A 24,452-nucleotide genomic window follows, 5' to 3' on the forward strand; every position below is an offset into this window, starting at 1 on the left:
GCCTCTCAGGATGCCTCCTTCGGGCGTAGGGTTCTCCTCTCTTCTGAGAGTCTGGAGCGTCCCCGCCCGTAGGTTTAGTGCTTTGGGATATCCCCAACGTAATGGCTATGGACCCCGAAGAAGAAAATAAGAGGTCCATGGGGTCCACAGGACACCCACCCAGACGCACATGTAGTTCTGGGGGAGGTTTCCGAAGTTTCTCCTCTTGAGAGTCTGGACTCATGAGTTATGGGTTTCTTCTTTCTTACCCTTTGTTTGTCTCCGCCTGCTTAAGCTTGGTAACGAACTGGCTACCTGAGGCAGGGGGTGGGGTATATGAGGAGGAACCCCGGTGCATCTTGGGAGCAGAGAGCTCGTTTGTGTTAACTGTTTGGTGACCAGGATTCATACCCCCCAACGTAATGGCTGTGGACCCCATGGACCTCGAAGAAAAAGAGTTAACAAATGTTTGTTATACCATAACTCTTATTTTTTTTCTTATTAATGATACCTATTTGATGAACTTGTATTAAATGTTTTCTTCACACACCTATAAAACCAGCTAAATAGCTGGTACGGTAGCAAGGTACTAAACATCTTTTGTAAGCGGACAGTCCTTACACAGGGCTGCTCCCATGTATCTCTGCCAGTACTGTAGCGTCTTATAACGCTTTTGCAGCCAAAGGTTTTATACATTCGCTTTTTTTTTTTCTTTCTTCAGTTCTATAGAAAACCTTTTTTTCCCAGACGTTTGTGGGATTCATTTAGGAGTAGAGCAAAAGTATCTGATCTCATTACTAGATCCTTTGATCAGATTTGGGGTTTTCAAGTTCTCAAGTGTTCTTTAAATCCCGTTACGTTTCTTTTAACCCCCTGTTGATGCTAATTCCTTTATTTAGTTATCTGTCCTGCCAATGGGGACAACTCTTCTGTCTACTGAGTGATTACCGGCCTGATTCTGAGGTGGGAGCAAAGCAAAAAAAAAAAGAGCGAGTAACGTTGCACCTTGGTAAAACCCTGCTGCACGGCAGAGAGAATTACATGTGGGAGGGGTGTGTCCAAGCTCACATCTAAATTGCAGTGTAAACATAAAGCCGTCTAGTTGCGGCGGGCTACATGCAAAAGCCACCAGTATTTACCCTGCATGCCAAATACATAAATGTATTTGCACCATTTGCAGTTCAACATGGTTTGTCCAGGTGCAAAGTTACTTTTTTAATTTACTCTCTTCTCAGCATCAGGCACCCTATATCTCTGGGTTACACGTTTCATGTCCTCTGCACTTTTATAGTCTATTTGCCCCAGTATATACTTGTATGATGCCACATAGACGTAAATCCCTTTGGAAATTGGGTGAAGATGGTGCATTATGACCTGTCCTAAAATGGACCCATCAGAGAAATTCTCCATGCGGGCAAAGTTGGAGAGCAGCCACATTGGTGATGAGATGTTGCTTGTGGTGCTTGTAATGTTTGTCTGGGGCAGTGGTTGAGTTTATGTATCATTGAATCACTACATATTAAAAATGTGATGCTATGCTCCGGATATCTCGCTTTAAGGGGGGGAATTCAATTTGGCACAGAACAGCCCCATAACGGTCAGGCATGGAAAATATCTTCACTCATTTTTTTCTCGCACAATATTGCCTACCATATTAAATAACGTGCCCAGCTGCCCTCTGCGATGGCGTCCGGCAGTGCACCTCCCTGAATATACTAGTAAGAATGGAGTATGGTTCATATGACATTATCTACATCAGGGGTGAGAAGTGGGTAACGTCTGCTAGCTCAATGGATAATTACTTTCTTACTTTGGAAATCTATTGCATGTAAATTATAAACCTAATGGTTATGTAATAATGGGCCATAATATATTGAGATTTCACAAAACCTTTTTTTTTTTTCACCTTAAAATTTATTAATGCTAAAATTAACATGTAAGCATAAAGACTGCTACAAACAATACGACAGTGTGACCCAGCGGTGCGGCAAGCAACGTAACGATACATCACACGCACCGTACACTCTGCACAATCCAGCATACAATGAGGTGATGTATCGTTACATGCTGCAGTGCGTCGCTAATCGCATCATCCCATCTGACGTGCAGGACAGCAGATAAGAGGATGCGATGAACATTGGCCAGGAACGACGGATTGGGCGTACACATTACACGACTTGTTCGATATATTGTTCCGATCGAGATGATATATATTGTACGATACATCGTATAGTATGTAGCCAGCCCAACAGTGCTCCATCGTATGAGTCAAATAGTGTTATGAACAAATTAGCCTCCATTTGACATAGATAATACATTAGCAGATCAATACATTTTTATTACAGAGCTAAGATAGTTTCTACTTTTTCGACCAGAAATCCAAGCTTATTCCAGGGTTGTTAATATAATGCAACACAATATTCACATATTTTCCATACATGCCACAGGTACCACCCCTATATATGAGGGTGGATCAATAAATAGGGTAACAGGACCTCTCATTGCGTAAATCTAGTCAACTCGTACACATACGTGTAATCAATACTGTGGCTTTTGTACAGATTCTTTTTCCACATGCTTGTCTAAGCATTTGTTCCAACGGTACACCAAGGCATCTATGCCAGCATAGAAGAAATCAGTTTCAAGCGTCTGAAGCCAGGACATGACTGCTTGCTGAACTTTACCGTCTGTTGCGAATTGCCTCCCACCCAGGTGCTGCTGCAATGGTCCAAAGAGGTGGAAATCACTCTGTGCCAGGTCAAGGCATTGGGGATGATTGTCCAGTACCTCCCAATGGTAGCACCATAACAACTCACGTGTGCGGTTGGCTGAGTTTGGTCTGACGTGAGGGGAAGCCGTGGTCTTACCTGCTCTGGCCTGGTGGGAAAGTTGAACAAAATAGAGAACATTACACACGAGAGGTGTCTTGTTAACTTACTTATTGAACCACCCTTGTAAATTAAATGAACAGTGCATTCTATTGTCTTTACGTAACTTGACATGTCACAGTATAAGCAGAGTCCCAAAAGCGAACTGTTGTCAACTCAATAAGGGTATTAAGTGAAAATAGAGTAATACCGAAGTGGAGTACAATCGTGTTCTTAGTGTTAGAAGTGCACCATATTCTATTTAGAAGTGTACATGGTTTCAGGATTAACTCTAATTTTACTAAAGTGTCCTAAAAGTTCACCAAAAGAAAAGTGAATATCCTAAAGATAACAAAGTAACTGGAAAATGTAGCAAAATTACATAATAGACCTTTTTAGGCCAAAATACATTTTACATTAAAACTACTTTTCCAAGAGCCTTTTGTTTTCAGAAATTATTTATAAGGGACAATATATATCAATTTTAACACTACTAAATGTAAAGACTAGGGGGTGAATTTACTAAAGTGAGAGTTTTTAGAAGTGAGTTTTAAAAGTGATGTTGCCCATAGCAACCAATCAGATTCTAGCTATTATCTTCTAGAAGGTGCTAGTTAAATGTTAAGTAGAATCTGATTGCTTGCTATGGGCAACATCACTTTTAAAACTCGCTTCTAAAAACTCTCACTTTAGTAAATTTACCCCTAGTAGTTAAACTTTAGGAGAAACAACAAAAAGATTGGCAATAACTGCTTCTCAATTACAGCATGCATTTCCTATATATCCAATCCTATTTACTGCATCTTTATAGAATTGCCCCCATACGGTATTTGCATGACATCTGTGGCGTGAGATATTGACTCATGTTGTTCATTCATCCTGGGGTAAGTGCCCCACCTCCACCCAGCACCTCCCCAAAGCTCTCTGATAGTTGGCGTATATTTTTGTTTGTTGTATCCGCTGTCTAAAGTTTGCAGCTTTTACCAAAATCGCTGCTGTGTGCTTCAGACCAACCTTGGCACAGCTCAAGCCCAGAGCAACTGACTAACAAACACGAAGCCGCTATGGGCAATCCCCGGAGGCTTTTCTTAAAGGGAATTATCTTATTTTGCTCAGCTGCATTGCCACAATGATGTTTTATTTCATTTAAAATAAAAACCTTTTGGAGGAAAGAAAAAAAATCCCTTGATAAGGGGGGGCTCATGCCCTTGAAAATGTTCTGCTTGGGTGCCCGCGACCGAAGCAATTCAAAAGAACAATGCCGCTAGTTGTATATGAAATGAACCATGGTATAAGTGTAAGGATTTCACATATAGTAACTTTTTTTTTTTTTTCTTCTTGTGTGTGGTCAAAGAAAACAAAAAAAAAAAGGGGGTCTGTTTGTGGTTCGCTCTGGGCTGGCTAGCGAGGGCCGAGCAGTTGTATTCTTCCCGGAGCTGGCTGAGAGATGGAGCGGAAGGAAAATACCTTCTCAAGCAGATGCTTTTAAGGCACAGAAGTCATGAATTTCTTGAATTGCCCCTGCTCTGCGCCGGCCACAATGACTGTGTGACAGTCGCAGGAGCCCTCCCTTGTGTTTTTCCGAGGCCTCCTTTGGCCCTTTCACTTAGCAAAGCTGCTTAAGCGCACTTAAGCGCATTAGCATGTGGATGCTAAGAGAGCATATTGACCCTCATTTGGAAAGTTTAAATGAGTGAAAGATGGAGCGATTTGTTAGAGCTTTAGAAACCAGCTTTAGAAAGCGTCCGGGTTACCCCTTTGGCTTGTCCTAATGCTTGTCCTAATCTGGTGTGCTGTTTATAGGAGTCCAGACTGATTTGTGACACATGAGTCCAAAGGCCTCTTTTTTTTGGGGGGGGGGGGGGTTTGACCTTATTAGCTAATCTGTGCTTTGAATTTCAATGCCTGGTATCGGAGAGAGACACTCTTGGGAAAAGCTGTTTTTTAGATCCCAGCACTGGAGGATACAGATGGTTAAAGAGGGAGGAGGGGGGAGAATGGGCACTGCTAAATTTGATATGGAGTTTGTTTGACATAATTGTACAGTAGTACCAGTCCATGCCCACAGGGCATCCTCGATTGTCTGTCTGTAAAAGTCATCCATTGGGAAAAACATATCACACCTCTTTAAGATGCTTTTAAAGCAAATTTGAAACTATTTGTAGTGGAGCTAAACAGTCTGTTTTAATTAGTTTTGTGTCAGTACAAATGTACAAATATAGTCACATCGCTACATTCATATTGCGGAGTACAACAGACAGTGATTGTCGCAGCACAGAATAAGGTACAATGTGCTTTGCACCTCCCAGTAGAATAAGATTTGAATGCGGATTTGAAGGGATTTTTCTTCTCCAGATGACTTTATTGGTTTCTACCCTCTTTCTGGCACCTTGCAGTTATGTCTTCATATGAAAAGGCAGGGTGGGTTTTATTTTTATTTTTCTTTGGGGGGTAGGGGGGGAGTTTGTGCTTTTAGATTTTTTGTTTTTGTGCTTTTAGATATATCCCAAACTATTCTCTTTTGTTACATTTGTAGCAGTGCAGTGTTGTATCCACAGCAACAAAATAAACTCTGCTTAGTGGTATAAATACTTGACTGAAAAGCACAGAAGGGTTCATTCAAGATAAAGTAATAGATTTAGAAAGACGTTATGGGAGAGTATGTAGAAACCAAGAAATGTTAAAGTAATCTGAAGGTATATAGCCCTTTTTAAAAGTCAAACTGAGTTGGCTTCTATTAAATTAAACATGCTAAACGGTACATTGCAGCATATATAGGCGCTGATGCAATTACCCGGTCACTGCCACCGGATCGGTTCCCTGCGGCTTTGGACACTGCCTATGGAGGTGTGAGGAGATATCGGCTACTGTAATTGAGCCTAGCGCACGCTTGTAATTAAATCTGCACCATAGATGTCGCCTTATGTAAAATGTAGTAGTGAATGCACAATGATAGAGTTGCAGGTTGTGTACTTCTGCAGATTTAGTTTTTTTATTTGGCAGTTGTTCAGTTATTTTCTCGTTCTGTGTGACAGCCAGGTGATGCAGTGTATGCCAAAACTCATGTAATATTTCATTTCTGTCACAACAGACACTTTGTGCAAAGACAACAATGCAGACTGTCCATGCAACAGACAGCAATGCAGTAGACAAGTTGATATTCCACGAATCAGAGAATGATCGCAAGGTATGTATGAAAAAAATATTACTTTATAGCTTGCCATTACGTCAACAGATGTCGATTTTTTTTTTTTTATTATTTAGTGCAAACAGGGTTTAGACAGAGCCGGATTAAGACTCCTTGTGGCCCTAGGCAAGATACCGGTTTGGGGCCTTTAGTCACATCTATCCATGCCCCTATTCACTGTATACATGTCCCTACTGCTCATATCGAGGCGAAGCAATAAGGCAGAGATGTATTAACAACTCAGCCGCCAGGGTGGGGGAAAGTATGCAACGAGGGAGCCCTGTAGGACCAAATCCCTCCCCCCACTCAGCACCCACTCATGAACACGCTATTCCACTCCCATGCTCACGGCCACATCCCTGCTCGCAGTTAATGGTCTTCGAATATGCAATGGTGGCACGTGGGCCCTCTAGGTCCCGCCAGGCCATAGGTGGCCTCTTGTACTGCCTTGTCCATAATCTGTTACATACACTTCTTACATATAGAATTATGTTCTTAAAATTTGCAATGTATTTAATTAGACATACCTGATTAACATTAATTATATTTATTATGGGATAATGTATATAGTGATTGCTTAAATTATATGTGCAGATCATAAGACAATAAATACAGTAGACGACAATATTGTGTGGGCTGAAGAAATCTTCAGGAGAAAACTGGTGATACTGCCCCTTGCACATTACTCTGTTTACACTGACACCCTTGCCCTTTAGTTTGTCTACACTGACCCTCATGCCTTTTCGCTTATGTCAACACTGGCCCACATTCCCACTATTCTAAGTCTACACTGGCCCCTATGCCCAATAACCTCTGTTGACTCTGGCCTACCATTTTTGTTGTGATTAGTCCCATGCCCACTTGCATATGTTGACAATGGAACCCATTCCCACTAGCCTATGTTAACACTGGCCCTATTGCTAACTTGAATATGTTGACATAGGCTAGAATAGAAGGATGGTGGCCAATGTCGGCACTGACCTCCATACCCCCCCTAGTTTGTCTACACTGGCCTTCATACCCACTAATCTGTGTCCACACTGACCTCCATGCCTAATAGCCTATATTCGCACTGACCCCCAAGCCAGCTAGCCTGTGTCAACACTGCCCTCCCATGCCAACTAGCCTGTGTCAACACTAGTCCCCAAGCCTTGTAGCCTATGTCAACACTGTCTTTCATTGGCCAGCAGTTTGTCTACACAATCTCCATTTGCCAACTACAGTAGTTAAAGACTAGACTGGCCCCCGTTTCCCACTAGTCTGACTAGACTGGCCCCCGTTTCCCACTAGTCTGACTAGACTGGCCCCCGTTTCCCACTAGTCTGACTAGACTGGCCCCCGTTTCCCACTAGTCTGACTAGACTGGCCCCCGTTTCCCACTAGTCTGACTAGACTGGCCCCCGTTTCCCACTAGTCTGACTAGACTGGCCCCCGTTTCCCACTAGTCTGACTAGACTGGCCCCCGTTTCCCACTAGTCTGACTAGACTGGCCCCCGTTTCCCACTAGTCTGACTAGACTGGCCCCCGTTTCCCACTAGTCTGACTAGACTGGCCCCCGTTTCCCACTAGTCTGACTAGACTGGCCCCCGTTTCCCACTAGTCTGACTAGACTGGCCCCCGTTTCCCACTAGTCTGACTAGACTGGCCCCCGTTTCCCACTAGTCTGACTAGACTGGCCCCCGTTTCCCACTAGTCTGACTAGACTGGCCCCCGTTTCCCACTAGTCTGTGACTACATTGGCCCCCATTGTCCACTAGTCTGTGACTACACTGGATTCATTGCCCGCTAGTCTGTGATTGCACTGGTTCCCATATACCTTATGTCAACAATGGTCCCCATGTCCACTAGCTTATGTCAACACTGGCCCTAATACAAACTTTCCTATGAAGTGATACCTACTAGCCTATCTTGGATTAGGCCCCCATGTTCCCTAGTTTGTCTACACTTCCTTCATGCCCTGTAGTCAGTGTTTACTTTGACCTACAGGCCCACTAGCCTTATGCTTATGTAGACACTGCTGACCCCCAGTGCCCAATAGTCTCAGTACAGTGGCCTCCATGCTCAATAATCTGTCAACACTGGCCTCCATGCCCACTGGACTATATTTACACTGGCCCCCAAGCCCACTGGACTATGTCTACACTGGTCCCCATGCCCACTGGGCCATGTCAATGCATTTTGGTAGCTCACCTAGCTGAGTCAACTAGGAGGAAGTGACCTCTGACATGTGCTCCCCCGTGACATTGACACCATGGGTGGAGCCACAGGGAAGCACGTCAGGTAATTTCCGCAGCCTCTACAGCAATCACCTGACGTGCTTCCCCGTGGTTCCACCCACGGTGTCTACGCTACGGCAGAGCGAGTGACTCCAGCCCTACCGGAAAATCACACAGCAGCCCTGCCTATATCTTTTGCTCCTCTACTACACATACCTCCTTGGAGCCGGTATTTATTAGCGAAATGTGCCTGTGATTTTATTTTATTTTATTTACAAACTACAACAATATCACTGTATAATTAAATGCATTTTTATTTTCTATGAAACGTTTTTCTCATTTTCATTAAATTACCTTCAATTGTTCAGTTATTGGCCATATTTTTTTTTTTTTCTACAATTTAAGTAGCTCTTCAGGAGGTTTAATTTTTCTAAAGCAGCTCACACCTCAATTAGCGTTGGAGACCACTGCCCTAAGGTATTGTTTTTCCGGGTCTACATAGACTATAAAGAACAGGCAAAGGCAGAGATTAAAATTAGCTGCGAAAAGCTGAAGTTCTGGAGCCCTGTTTCATATAACACCCCACCATACCCCTTAAAAAAAAAAACTGTGTGGTACTGGTCCAGCCATTGTCAACCAAAATCATGTTCCTGATCTGCTCACCACACCCACATTTCTATGAAGCCACAAGTGTGTTCAGATTTGTTAGGACCAACTCTTGGTGCTCTTAAAATCTTTATTTTTTTTTATTTTTTTTATTTATACTCTCTAACAGTGGTCTTCTATGTCTTTCTGTTTCTTCCAGGTTGTACTACAAATAGAAAAGAAATTATTTGATTATTTTAATCAAGAAGTTTTTAGAGATAACAATGGTACTGCGGTAAGTCTGGATTCATTCATGGAGATTTTGTGTACAACAAAGCTTGCAATTATTATGAGTTGTCTTTAAATGTTTCCATCCTAGAACAGTAATGTCATAGTAAGGGTAATTCGCTATGCTGGCCGTTTGGCTGTGTACATTAAAGGGCTGCCCTGCATGACCTGGAAGTGCCCCTGGCTGAGTGATGTCACAGGTCGCTGTGTGTTATAATTATCATGGGCGTAACTACCATTGGTGCAAGGGGTGTACCTGCTATGGGGCCCAGAGCTGAGGGACGGCATCTTCTTTGTCCAAGTTACATGTGTTATATATATTTTTCACCATTGGGTGGTACATGGAGGCCCTTACAAACTTTTGCTATGGAGCCTTCAAATACCTAGTTACGCCCCTGATAATTAGGGTATCTTGAACCAAATAAAACTGCTCTTATTGTCCTCTCTGAAACTCCTGGCTGCTACTATTCTAAAGCCACATTTCCACTAGGCGATTTTAATGAGCGATTAAACAATTACGACATCATAATCGCTCATTAATCGTGCACTATAATGTTGGAAACAACCAGCAAAGCGCACTCCCGCTGGTCGTTTCCAACATCAATCATCGCCTGAACATGCCGGTCGATCTGCCGATAACTAATGTTCAGGGGTTAGGGAGGGTGCCTACACTGAATGACATCTCGTTCAGTGTAGTCACTACAGGGGATCAGGAACGACTGTACGATTACGATGTCGTAATCGTACTGTCTTTCCATAGTCTGGTAGTGGATGGGCACCTTAAGTCCATGGTGCTACCTTGTGTGGTCCTTCAGTGGTCAAAGACCACTCTCCCCAATAGTCAAATGCATTTTTACCAACAAAACAGCTAGATTAACTCTGGTGCATGTAACATACACTATATGGTGACATCATCAGAATAAGACCCTGTAATAAATTACTTATACACCTCCATTCTAAATTATATTTACCAGGTGACCACCGAAGATTAGCAAAGATCAAATAGCAAAAAAACAGCATACAATGCAAAGTAGATAAACATAAAAAAAATATATTCTTTTGTTCCCCCTAAACCGTGCTGACCTAGGCAGATCTTTAGTTTGCCTGTATGGTAAATACATCGCTGGCCCGGAGTCAGCAGCTCCGAGACACTCTCTCTACCCAGCCACACAGGCAACAAAAAGATGAATGATATAATGAGCCGGAGGAGATAATCTAATCTTCATGGTCTAGTTAAATACGCAGCACCATGATCGCTAAAAAACAAACTACCTATCTTAAAGGATGAATGTTCCTGGGCCGAATTCAACCCAAAAAAAAAAAATCCATTGCATCCTTCATCAAGCCCTGGTCTTGTACCAGCCTGACAGAAATTTAATTCGAGCTGGCTCCTGAAAATAATTATTGTATTTTAAGAGTAGTAATCATTGGCTGGGACATGATTGAATGTGTCCATGGCTATTGACTTTTGCTATGATATATGGCTCAGTTTAGTCGATATTCCCATCGAAATTGTATAATTAATTATAAGTGGGGCTGTCAGGTCTGCAGGATGGAGTGCCCTGATGAGTATTTGGGAAGATTAAATTTTCCTTTGCTGCGGCGAGGCAAAGACTTGGGAATTTTCGCAGCGCGCTGCTTGTTGGATAAAGATGTTTTTCTGTGTGTTTAGCAACTGCTTGAGCTGAAGATGCATTGATTTTCTGGCCTCTATTTATTTCTATCTGTGCAGCGCCTCTTCACTAATAGTGGAATTTGTGCAGATGTGACAAGACCTGACAAATATTTATTATCAGCTAACTACTTTATCATTGTCCGTGGAGAGGGGTTTTTTTTTTTTTTTTATATTTTATTTATATATTTATTTCTGCTCTCTCCTCTTCCCCCAGTGTAATTTAAGAGATAGATGTCCTTGATACATAAAATAGTTATCATGCTTATGAAAAATGTATAATAGATCACTTTTTTTTTTTTTTCCTCTCCCCTCTAAGAAGCAGGAATGCAATTTTCATTCTGAAAAGCTTCAGACGTGTAGTTTTGTTATCTGCAGCCACCCTTGGTGGAAATGGCAATCGGATTATATCTGTTTAAGGGTGTTGTTATTCCAAAGAACTAGGTGTAACTCTTATCCCCCGATGTTATTAATATTTGGTTTCCAGGTCTAACACTGTTCTCAAATAGCTCAAATGAGGTCTGCATTACTCTGATGCCAATGGTGCCAGTCCTCTTTGCTAAATGGGTTCTCAAAATGAGTGTAAGGGGGAAAAGGAGGTCTAAGGGGTGGTGACCTCATTGTATGTAATTGGTTTTATAGTAGAACTCTATGGAACAGAGACACAACTAGACTTTTTGGTCCCCTGTGCCAGAGAGAGCATTGGCGCCCCCCCACCCATTTTTTTTTAAATAGGAACATAAGATAGGGCACCTGAAAAAGGGCCATGGCCTCATGGGGAAGTGAGAATAATAATAAACAGGAACATTGACAGGCCCAAACAGCACCCCCTGCCCTGCGGTGCTATGGCACTGGTCGCACTACCCTAGTTATGGCCCTGCTATGGAAACTTTTATCTCTGCACTAGACCCACCTTTCTGCAGGCAACAGCAGGGGGTAAGTTTCTTCTGAACTCTGCGGGTCCTGGGCCCCATCAGTTATGCTAGGTTGAGGGGAAGCAGTTTGGTGAAAGAGGGGATTTAGGGGTCTATTTACTAAGCAGTGTTAAGAGACAGAGTGAAAAGTGATAGTGCCAGCCAATCAGCTCTCAACTGTCATCTCACAGGCTGTTTGAAAAAATGACAGTTGGGAGCTGATTGGCTGGCACCTTATCACTTTCTTATCACTTTTCACTCTGTCTCCTAACACTGCTTAGTAAATAGACCCCTTAATCTGCTCCAACCATTACTGTAGCTAAAATCCTGCACACAGCGTGTTTGGGAAGTGGCCCAATGCGATGGTTTCACTTCTTTGTATGCTGGTAACACCCACATCCAGCTGCGGCACCCACACCGACGGCCCGCCTCCTGTTACTTTGACTCCGCCTACTGACGATGTGGCCACAACTTCCCCATGAGGGGATTAAATCTGGACATAACTGTAATGTTTCCCCTATGCTATTTGTGTAATGCAGTTGTTAGAGTACGTAAACACACTATTGCATTTTGGCTGATTATAAACCAAAAACAGAAGGAGAGAATTCATGGTCTATTAAATATGAAATAAGAAATGTGTGCCTCTGTTCTGTATGTTATCTGTGCCATTCCCTTGATGAACGCTGACCTATGTAATGCAGATTACATCACTTGCACAGAAAAAAGCCTGAAGTTTTATAGTATTCGGTTTCCCTTTGTAATGGTAATGCTGTGTACATATGTAGCTTTGCGCACGAGAGCATCACTTTTACTATTGCAAGTTAAAAGGGCAACATGTCAAATCTGTCATTTTGTTCTAGGCCCTTCACCTATTTAACATCCATTTTTCATATCAATACTTTACAGTTGACAGAGGGAGGTAAATATCCCTTTTATACTTCTTTTATTTGTTGTACAAAGGTGCAGTGGAAAGCTAGTGTGAAACTGGGTACACACTATACGATCTATCATCCGATATATCGTTCTGACACTGATTGGAACGATATATCATACGCATCGAATAGTGTGTACGTTCAGTCCACTGTTTCCAGCCATCATTCATTGAATCGTCCCAACTGCTGCACATCAGACGTGAAGACTCCACGGCCGACGCAGTGCTCATACATGCAGCATGTAACGATACATTGCGCCATCGTACGCCAGATTATGTAGCATGTACGGCGACGTGTAGTATCGTTACGTCGCATCGCTGGGTGGCCCTGTCACAAAGTGTGTTCCCAGCTTAAGCTTTATGCATTTTACCTTAAATATTTATTTGTGAAATGTACTGTCTATTTAATTCAGGGCTAGACGAATAGTCACTATGATGACTAATACCTCCACATCTATACTCACCCAGCCCGCTCTATATAGCACAAGCCTCTGGTTCCAAGAGATTATCCAGAATCCTCATTACCCCATGTAGAGCTGCCAGTGTTATGAGCTATTGCAGCTGCTACATCTGACTTACCACTGTACATTGTATTTCCCCTTTACATTATATACAGTGTATATTTGCATAACCTCCCATATTTGAAACATCCAAATGGGACCATAGCCACGTCTCATCTGAAAGGGGCCACAACAGTGCCATGTTGGAGACACTAAGCTGAATCCGATTCACTTCCCCCTGCTTAAAAACACTTGAGGTACTTCCCAGCTTCCTTCGAGTCGAGACCAAAATTGCCACCCACAGGACCGCAGGGGCAGTCACTTTAACTTGGGACAGCGAGGAAATATTCATTTGTGCTGTAGCTAATGAGGTCTCTGGCAATTCTATTGCTTCAATTCTAGAACTCCAAATACAATGTTTGTAAAGTGTTATGTATAAGTAACTCAGTTGGGTTCTGCACTCATGCTACCTTTTGTTATATACACATGTGTATTAATTGCCTAATTAAGCCTAGCTCAGGGAAATATATGTGCAAATAGTTTTATATTCTGGGAGTAAATGTGTGAAATAGTGACTACTACCTCTTGGTCCTTTCCGGATTTGGCAACGTCCCCAATGAGTTACAGACATTATTTTATCACTAGGCCACGCCACACTGTTGTATTGTGAGAGGATTATCACACTTCAGTATAGTGGATAGGTTAGCTCTAAGAGAAAATAAGGAGATTATGGAAAAGAGATGAGAAACAATGGCATCTATACTGTATTAAATAAAAAACATTAGGCCCTGTTTCGGAGTCGCACGCATTGCCGATGTCTCACATAATGGAACAGTTGTTTTCTTTTGCACATGCATCTGTTGCACTGCGGAGTTGCGATTGAGGTGCACGCGAGATGCGCAGTCTCAGAAATTTGTTGAAAATATATTGGGCGGTGACAGGGAGGTTGCTCAGCGCAAGCACTGAGAAGGATTTTGTTATGGGGGTGTTGCAGGTGTGTCGGTGACGGTGCTGGCATACACAGATGCTTAATCACTCACAAATAGGAGGCCACACTTAGGGCCGTATTCAATTAGAAGCGTAAAGCCGTGTTCTGTGAAAAAGTATCGCAGATAGGGGCTTTTTCACGTGGTCGGAACTTATCTCCAAATTCAATTCCAACCAGTTTTCGCCTACACGGAAAGTCAATGCAGTGTAATAGGCAAAAAAGATTCGCCTCTGAATAGCAGGTGAAAAGGGCAAATTTTTTATTTTGGGGTGCAAACATGGGGAAACCACTCAGAACCCTTGGGATAGCCCCCCAAACGACTACTGTGTCAAAAAATCCCCGGAAAAAAAATAACACCCCAAAAAAGTACTTTCAATTTGGGGCGAAAAAGTACAAAGTGGGGGACAAGCATAAAAACTAGCGAAATAGACTTCTTGGGGTGCTGTAAGGAGGGGCCAAGTGTTTTTGGGATTGCAGGTGCATGTATGAGGGAGGTTTTTCACGTTTTTTTTAAAAGTTAACTTTAGTAACTTTAAAATATGCTTGCTCCCATTTTCAAGTACCCCAAATTTGACAGGACTACTTATTTTCACCCCAATGCAAAGGCGCTAATAAGAAGCTATTGAAACAACTTAAGTACCCCAAACACTTTTATTAGAGCTATTCGGACACATCTAAATTGATCCCCAATGTTAGTGCATCTTTTTGGGGGGTTCAGGCTGATTTCCCCAATTCTGACAGCACTTTCCGCCTGTTCTGACTTCACCGCTTGCAGTTTTCGCATGTTTTGTCGCTGTACAGTGAATAGCAAGGATGCGCACGATAAGTTTCCACTTCCAAAACATGCGATGTAGGTGAAAAGTCAGGGAGGCGAAACTTTTCCGCGGGTGCGAAACTAATTGAATACCGCTCTTGGACGGAGAAACTGCGCCTGCCATAGGGCTGATACAAGTCTCTATCGGTATTTCAGTGTCTGTGGGCGCTGACAGCGGGCGTCTCCAGTGGCGTCCCTTATTGAGACTACAACCGGTGCGGGTAGTGGTAGGGATGGTTTTTTTTTACACGCAGTCAAAAGGGGGTGTTGCCTTGTACGTTCAGGAGGCGTGGCTTTACTGTTAGGGGCGTGGCTTCACGGCCCTAATCCCCGTTTTAGTTACTCCAGGGGTTCGGGAGATGCCGGCTGCCCCCGGAGACACGTCTGTTTCAAAGTGCTGGATCCCTCTCTGTGTCAGGAGCAGAGTGCCGTCCGTAATGCTACAGTGCAGCACCCGGATCCTGTCACTGAAGAGGAGTCGGCTCTTTGGGGGTCACCCCCGTTGGGTGACACCCGGGTGCGGCCCGCACCCCCCCTTGTGATGCCACTGGGCGTCTCAGTTCTCACATTCGGACGAACTGATGTATACCAGGGAAGGGCTTTGTAGCGGCATTTGTATAAAGTTGCAGGCTACCAATAGACACGGACATGGACCTCCTGCCTGCGACTGGGAATCGGCCCTATGGTCACAGAGGAGACCTTCAGAAGGCTGCAGCCATTGTTTAAGCTCTGAAGCGCTGCTTTGTGTCAGGAAACCACATTTCCCATTTAGTGCAATACAGGGGTGTTTAGTGCCTTTAAAAAGGCACATACTACACTAAGTAGACAAAAGTGATTGGACACTGACCGCAAATAGATCATTGAGATTTTATTGACGTCAGTACTTTGTAGATCCACCACGTGCAGTGATTACTGCAGACACCCTTCTTGGCACACTGTCCACAAGTTCCTGGATAACAGCAGGCGGTGTGTTTGCCATTCCGCCTTAAGTACAGAGACCAACTGTCACACTGTAGGTTGATTTGGCCTAGAACACACCTGTCGCTCCAATTCGTCCCAGAGGTTCTCAATGGGGTTTTTAAGATCTGGACTCTGAGCTGGCCAGTCCATCCAGGTTACCGAATTTTCTCTCTACCAGTCCAGAGTCGCCCTGGAAACATGACAGGTGGCAGTGTCGTCCTGATGAAAACATTTGTTTCCGTAGAACTGCAAGTACATGGGACTCTCTACGAGGTGTTCTTGTTGAAACCGCCACATTAGTGGCCATTTGGAACTCGTGTGTAATGGTATGCATTTCACTTGTGCGGGGTGTCTAATCACTTTTGTCTACATAGTGTATATTTATGGAATCTGAGCTTTCTAAAAGGCTTGCTTTTCAGCAACCCTTCACAAGGCGCATCCGGGTAGATAGCACGTACAAAATGTTTGTTGCGTTTCTCGCTGTTTAGCCTTGCTTTCTATGTAACAAAGTGTGTTTGAGTTAGAATAAGTTATACACTACATTCTATAGCGTTTTCTGTGACATTGGTAAAGGTGATTTATTTTATATCTGAAAACCCCTATACGATGTACAGAATCCATTCTGAGTACAATTGCCTTGTTCTAGCGTGTGTCCTGTAGTGTTTACTAACAAAGAGGTCACTTATTGGTTTAGTGAGATGTACATACTAATTATCTCAGAAAGGCAGCGGTGTCATCTTTATTTATGCTGACAGCTCTCTGTACTGTACATTAAACAACATTGCTTGTAAGCCTTCGCAAAGGGTCAATTGAAGAACTGTCAGGGGGCAATTAGGAGCTCAGTTTGGCTGTCATGTTTTGCTGGAACGGACTGATAGCTATGCTCAGATCTGTGTTGTCAGATGTAGTGCAGCACATTTTAATAAGGAATTACAGAGAGCTGTATTACAGATAAACAACACTGCGCTATTAGATTTATATTAACATTATAAGCGAAGCAATTGTCCCTATTGACCCAGTATATATAATATAATTGTATTTCAATCAGGAACAGTCAGATTATACTCTGAAATTAAAAAAAATGAAACGTTGCAGTAAACGCAGACTTCTCATAAGAGCTTCTATCTGGACTCCCAGTGAATGTCTCAGAATAAAATCTGTACTATTTTAAAACTAATAGGGAAGCTTCAATCCGCAGCATCGGAGATGCCGTAAATACAGAAAATACAGTCCCAACATCCGCAAGTATCAATCAGAGAATTCCAGATAGACGTGAGTTCATACACTACCGTTCAAAAGTTTGGGGTCACCCAGACAATTTTGTGTTTTACATGAAAACTGACTTATTTATCAAATGAGTTGCAAAAGACATTGGCAAGCTTAGAAATAATGATTTTTACTTTAAATAATAATTTTTTCCTTCAAACTTTGCTTTCGTCAAAGAATGCTCCTTTTGCAGCAATTACAGCATTGCAGACCTTTGGCATTCTAGCTGTTAATTTGTTGAGGTAATCTGAAGAAATTTCACCTCACGCTTCCTGAAGCACCTCCCACAAGTTGGATTGGCTTGATGGGCCCTTCTTGCGTACCATACGGTCAAGCTGCTCCCACAACAGCTCAGTGCCATTTTCCCGTCGTATGCGCAGTACAGAGAAAATGGCCACCGTGGCCATTTTCCCGGTGAGCAGCGCATCCTCTATAGACTCTGGGCGCACTCTAGTGCCCAGAGTCTATAACTCCGGCACTGGCCGCGCACTGCTCAGCCGCCTGACAGAGGAGGGGGCCCGTGTTGGAGACTGCACACGGGCCCCCTCCTCTCTAGAAACACCCCTGGGTTGAGATCTGGTGATTGTGCTGGCCACTCCATTACAGACAGAATACTAGCTGCTTGCTTCTTCCCTAAATAGTTCTTACATAATTTGGAGGTGTGCTTCGGGGTCATTGTCTGGTCGGAGGTGGAAATTGGCTCCAATCAAGCGCTGTCCACAGGGTATGCATAGGCAAACGCAGGGGGGGGGTTCCAGTTGCCTGGAAACCCCCCTCCCTAGCCCACATCATGATGCCCACAATTGAAATCGCATATAATACAAAGCCTGTTTTTCAGCTATGCTAACATAATTGCGCAAGAGTTTTCAAGGGTTCTCTAATCATCCATTAGTCTTCTAATGCGCTTAGCAACACAATGTACCATTTGAACACTGGAGTGATGGTTGCTGGAAATGGGCCTCTATACACCTATGTAGATATTCCTTTAAAAAACAGACATTTGCAGCTAGTATAGTCATTTACCACGTTTAACAATGTATAGAGTGTTATTCTGATTAATGTTATCTTCATTGAAAAAAACTGATTTTCTTTCAAAAATAAGGAAATTTCTTAGTGACCCCAAACTTTTGAATGGTAGAGTAGGTGGTGTGAAAGTACAGAACTACAAATTAGTCCCTCCAGTATTCGAGCTAAATTGAAAAGTGAGTATAACCAGTGCAGTGCTCTGGCAATTATCTGGTTCACAAGAAGCTCCCCACAATAATAAAAGGATGGACGTCTATATGACTAATACCAGGGTTGGCTACATAGGTTAAGATAGAGGCAGTCTTGGAAATGACACATTGATAAACCCAACACGTTTTTCTGCTTACAGCAGGCTGTTCCTTCAGAATATAAGGATTGAAGAAGCACTGAGAGGCTCACAACATTCTGCCCAACAGACTTGGCAGATGGGTTAGGTTCTAGAGCCTGTCCTGATGACACCAGGGAGGCAAAGCCCATTCAGCTGCCTACATTCATTATGCCCCCAACTGAATTAATGGCTTAAAATGATACTAAAACATTGTTGTGGACTCCGCAATGTGAGCAACTTATTAGCAGACTGAAAGCTGCCTTTCTTAACTCTGGCTCCAGTACAGGTAGAGCTAGTTTCCACAGGCAATTCCTGTTACAATCCAGTGCTCCTGGGGGTAGATTAGATGCAGTACTGAGCCCACGACTCAGATGATGGACAGGAGCATCACATACCCTACATCACCCTAAAGCATCTGTATAGAAGTTGCCAAAGTTTACCTACTGTAGAACAGGAGTCAGTTTGCATGCCACCTCTGAAAAAATATAATGGCCACCAATCCTGTTTAATAATCCTGATTGTTGAGGAGCTAGTTCCTACCGCAGTCCACACCATGAAAGTCTGAGGGCTTTAAAAGAGAGTGTCAGAGGAGATTGAGGTTGTTGAATGCTGGAGGTGTTAGGGCTTATGTTACACTGCCCGAATCGAGTGCTGAGCACAGTCATCTCTGAACCGTTAGTAACCTGCATCTGGGATAGACTTTCTGTAGCTCTCTCCCCAGGTGTAAGACAGCCAAAAGAAGGGTGATTTTCTAGGGCTGATCACCTCCCAGCCGACGGTAGAAGGACTTGGACTTGTAATACCAATCAGGGGAAAGCAGCAAAGTATATTCTTATGGCTTGATTCAGACTAAAGTGGGCTTACTTTGCTCATGGGAAGCGTGCAGAGGAATAAAAGTGTATATTCATGTATATATGTGCTCACGGTGTATCCTGGTTTACTAGGTCATAATAATCAGTGCAAACTCGCAGCTGCCTTGTACTGCGGCATGTGCATGAAAACGCCCTCTATGAACTCTGCCTACATGAGAACACCCAGTTCTGCCTCTTCGATTATTAATTGTAGATACAATGGAAATGAGTATGACGGTTTCCAGGATCATGTGCTATGTGCCAATTCACACACAATACACTCCTGGAGGGTGACATACATTTAATGCTGTATCAGCTCCTTTATGTTTGCCTTATACCCTTGTGCATAATTTTGCTATGCACAGTGGGCCTGATTCAGAGCCGGACGCTATTTGCGCTCGCTCGTTCAGAAAAAGGGGCCAGCTATTTAAATTGAGCGCTCGCTCTTTGCGGTCTGACGCCTCTATGTCTGAGCGTGCGAACGAAGCATGCGCTCGCTATTTTGTAAAGACGCCCCCTGGCCGCTCGCATCCTACGTAATCTCCGCTATTTATTAGATTAATCGAGTACATCGAAAGGCGTCTGAACTGCTCGCAGTGCTTGTGGTTGGATTTTCCTACCGCAATCATGCGAACAGTTCAGGCTAAGAAACAACCAAGTGACGTGGTCGATGACGCTGCTTTGTTAATTATGCACACCCTTAAAACGCCCGTTTTGACCGTTTGGCACGCCTGCGTTCGGATCTCCACACCCCGTTTTCAAGCACCTTCCCCTGTTTCCACCCACAAACGCCTCATCCTGTCACTCAAATTAGCAGGCACTCGCTATTTTGCGAGCGCACGATTTCCGACCGCAATGACTGGTTGGCGCATGTTCATTACGACCCATACGCATGCGCAGTTGTGCGAACATCGCTCAGAGCGAACGAGTGGCCGCTTACGAGCGGCTCTGAATCAGGCCCAGTGTCACATTTAGCTATTCTGAAGCGCTGTAGTCTGTTGTTGATCATCCTTGTAATTAATACTTCATGCTTTATTTGAAGAATTAATGATTTGTCCAGGGGTGAGAATATTTTCCCACAACCACAGTATTGGGGCGTGTAAATAGGTGATGGGCAGCCTGGTCAGCAACATATTTGTGCCATATGCGCTTCAGATTAACTCTGTTAATAGTTTCTTTATCATCATCTTTGTTGTCTTCTATCATGATATATTCTGGAAACTTTTTAAAAAAAAATTTTGAGTTTTGATAGGAACTTTTTTTTTCAGTAAGGCAACAGAAGTTTTTGTTTTTAGCCATCCACATACTGAGCCTGGTTCAGAGGTGGGCACATTGGCTGCTTGCATCAGACATAGTCAATGTTTTCAGTCTACGCATGCATCGCGTTCCAATGCACATGATGTTACCACTCTGAGATGCAGAATGAATTTGGTCGGAGAGAGTGAATTTCAGAGGGCGTTTTTGGTCGGTAATAGGGGGGTGGCTAGCTAGACTCTGGTGTGTCGCAGTCACCGGTTGCACTGACACAGACGGCCATGTTCAGATGGAGAATACAGTAGTGGACGCAGGGGGGTTTCTGAGTACCCAGAAACCTCCCCCTGACCGCTTCAAAAGTAGACACCATGTTAAGCCCCGCCCCCATCGTGGCAAAATGCAGTGATACGCGGGTTAATGAGGAGGTGGAGCCAATATGACACGATTCTATTAGAATTGCGTAATGACATGGTACCAGCCTGCCAGGTCCCTTCCCCGCACATGCTGCAAGGTAAGTGTAATGTATGTCACACATACCTTACACACCTACATGTGTCACACATAGCTTACACACATGCATATGTCACACATAGCTTACACACATACATATGTCACACACAGCTTACACACCTACATATGTCACACATAGCTTACACACATAAATGTCACACATAGCTTACACACATAAATGTCACACATAGCTTACACACATACATATGTCACACATAGCTTACACACGTCACACATAGCTTAGACACATACATATGTCACACATACCTTACACACACGTCACACATACCTTACACACACGTCACACATACCTTACACACACACATATGTCACACATATATGTCACACATACAAAATGTCACACATACCTTACACACATACATATGTCACACATACATATGTCACACATATAGTCAGGTGCATAAATATTGGGACATTGACAGAATTTTCATATTTTGGCCTCTATTCACTACCACAATGGCTTTGAAATGAAACAAACAAGATGTGATTTAACTGCAGACTTTCAGATTTAATTTGAGGGTAATTACATCCAAATCAGGTGAACGGTGTAGGCATTACAATGGTTTCTATATGTGCCTCCCACTTTTTAAGGGGCCAAAAGTAATGGGACTATCAACTCAAAAGCTATTTCATGGACAGGTGTGGGCTGTTTCCTCGTTATTTCATTATCAATTAAGCAGGTAAAAGGTCTGGAGTTGATTCTAGGTGTGACATTTGCATTTGGAATCAGTTGCTGTCAACTCTCAATATGAGATCCAAAGAGCTGTCACTATCAGTGAAGCAAGCCATCATTAGGCTGAAAACTCAAAACAAACCCATCAGAGAGATAGCAAAAACATTAGGTGTGGCCAAATCAACTGTTTGGAACATTCTTAAAAAGAAAGAACGCATCGGAGAGCTCAGCAACACCAAAAGACCCGGAAGATCACAGAAAACAACTGTGGTGGATGACAGAAGAATTATTTCCCTGGTGAAGAAAACCCCCATCACAACAGTTGGCCAAATCAAGAACACTCTCCAGGAGGTAGGTGTATATGTGTCAAAGTCAACAATCAAGAGAAGACTTCACAAGAGTGAATATAGATGGTTCACCACAAGATGTAAACCATTGGTGAGCCACAAAAACAGGAAGACCAGATTAGAGTTTGCCAAACAACATCTAAAAAAGCCATTACAGTTCTGGAACAACATCCTATGGACAGATGAGACAAAGATCAACTTGTACCAGAGTGATGGGAAGAGAAGAGTATGGAGAAGGAAAGGAACTGCTCATGATCCAAAACATACCACCACATCAGTGAAGCATGGTGGTGATAGTGTCATGGCGTGGACATGTATGGCTGCCAATGGAACTGGTTCCCTTGTATTTATTGATGTGACTGCTGACAAAAGCAGCAGAATGAATTCTGAAGTGTTTCGGGCAATATTATATGCTCATAATCAGTCAAATGCTTCAGAACTCATTGGACGGCGCTTCACAGTGCAGATGGACAATGACCCGAAGCATACTGCAAAAGCAACCAAAGAGTTTTTTAAGGCTAAAAAGTGGAATGTTATGCAATGGCCAAGTCAGTCCCCTGACCTGAATCCGATTGAGCATGCATTTCACTTGATGAAGACAAAACTGAAGGGAAAATGCCCCAAGAACAAGCAGGAACTGAAGACATTTGCAGTAGAGGCCTGGCAGAGCATCACCAGGGATGAAACCCAGCGTCTGGTGATGTCTATGCGTTCCAGACTTCAGGCTGTAATTGCCTGCAAAGGATTTGCAACAAAGTATTAAAAAGTGAAAGTTAGATTTAGGATTGTTTAGTTTGTCCCATTACTTTTGGCCCCTTAAAAAGTGGGAGGCACATATAGAAACCGTTGTAATTCCTACACCGTTCGCCTGATTTGGATGTAATTATCCTCAAATTAAATCTGAAAGTCTGCAGTTAAAGCACATCTTGTTTGTTTCATTTCAAAACCATTGTGGTGGTGAATAGAGGCCAAAATATGAAAATTCTGTCAATGTCCAAATATTTATGCACCTGACTGTATGTCACACATACCTTACACACATAAAAATGTATGTGTGTGTGTGTGGAAACCCCCCTGGAAAAATCCTGTGTTTGCCCCTGTAATCTGCTCCTCCATAGGGCTAGTGCATGTCTTATTTACAAATTACACTGTGCTGCAAATGTTAGCCAGTTTATAGAGGTCGTAGTTGTATAGTACAGGCCTGGCCAACCTGTGGCTCTCCAAGCTGTTGTGAAACTACAAGTCCCAGCATACCCTCCCACCGATCATCTGGTATAGCATGTGAGACTTGTAGTTTCACAACAGCTGGAGAGCCACAGGTTGGCCAGGCCTGCTATAGTGCTTCAAATGACATCTGTGGTACTCTGCTCCCTACCTGTTCTCATTACCTCCTCTTTCTCCAAATCCCAAAGGCCTGATAGAAGTGTGATTTGTTTGTTAGAACTCTCCAACTCTAACTAGAACTACTGTACATTTGCTGTGAATTTCTAGAACCATTTTAAGTCTTAATGGAAAACTAAAAACAAAAAGTCAAACATGCTAAAAATGACCGTTACTTGCAAGTCTTGTCTGTCAGTATACCTTATGGATATTGAGCACCTTTTCCGCTAGCCAGGAGATGGCGATATTTGTGCCCTTGTTTTTCTCTGATACTAGGACATGATTTTTATCAGGCCCTGTTCCTTGTTCTGTCGTGTTCTGTATTTCCATTGCGGGTTTATTAAAAAGTTAATTTTAATTTAGTATTTCAAACACCACATCCATTTAACTAATGTTCAAAGGGGATTGTGTGTGATGAAATGAGCTTGATGTGAAACCACGTCACGTCCCTGTATATAACTCCACCTGCATAGAGTATCCCTGTTACTGCAATATATGGGAAATATCCTATGATATGTATCCTTTTATTTGAAGAGCAGTGATGTTCGGTGGATCATGTTTTTAAAAAGTTCTGCATAGCGGTCAGTAAAGAAGGAACCCATCTGCATATGGAGGTCACCGCCTCTAAAGCTGGCCACACATCTAAAGATTATCTGTCCAACCAGCCAACTAGTTGATTGGTTGGAATGAAAATCTGGTAACGGATGGGAGTAACTGATGATCAGCAATTTGCTCCTAAATTCCAGAAAACAGATGAAAATGGTCGTTCAGACAAGTTTGTTAAATGTTTGATCTAAACAATTTGTTCAAACAGTTTTTGTCCATTTTCCGGCATTTGGGAGCAAATTGCTGATTGTCATTTGCTTTTATACATTACCAGATTTTCATTCCAACC

General features: G+C 43.0%; 1 protein-coding gene across 3 annotated transcripts in view; it reads left to right on the forward strand.

The window, feature by feature from the left end:
* Nucleotides 1-24,452, forward strand: part of INPP5A (inositol polyphosphate-5-phosphatase A) — a 567,250-nt gene that overhangs the window by 489,283 nt on the left and 53,515 nt on the right. For all 3 annotated transcript variants that reach the window (XM_088476881.1, XM_088476880.1, XM_088476879.1), the window contains exons 10-11: nt 5,938-6,033; nt 9,055-9,129. In XM_088476881.1, the coding sequence (XP_088333007.1) occupies nt 5,938-6,033; nt 9,055-9,129 (171 nt within the window). The remainder of the gene's footprint in view (nt 1-5,937; nt 6,034-9,054; nt 9,130-24,452) is intronic.

The sequence above is a fragment of the Taudactylus pleione genome, unplaced genomic scaffold (assembly GCF_031769625.1).
Source record: "Taudactylus pleione unplaced genomic scaffold, aTauple2 ptg000198l, whole genome shotgun sequence".
NCBI classification, from domain to species: domain Eukaryota; kingdom Metazoa; phylum Chordata; class Amphibia; order Anura; family Myobatrachidae; genus Taudactylus; species Taudactylus pleione.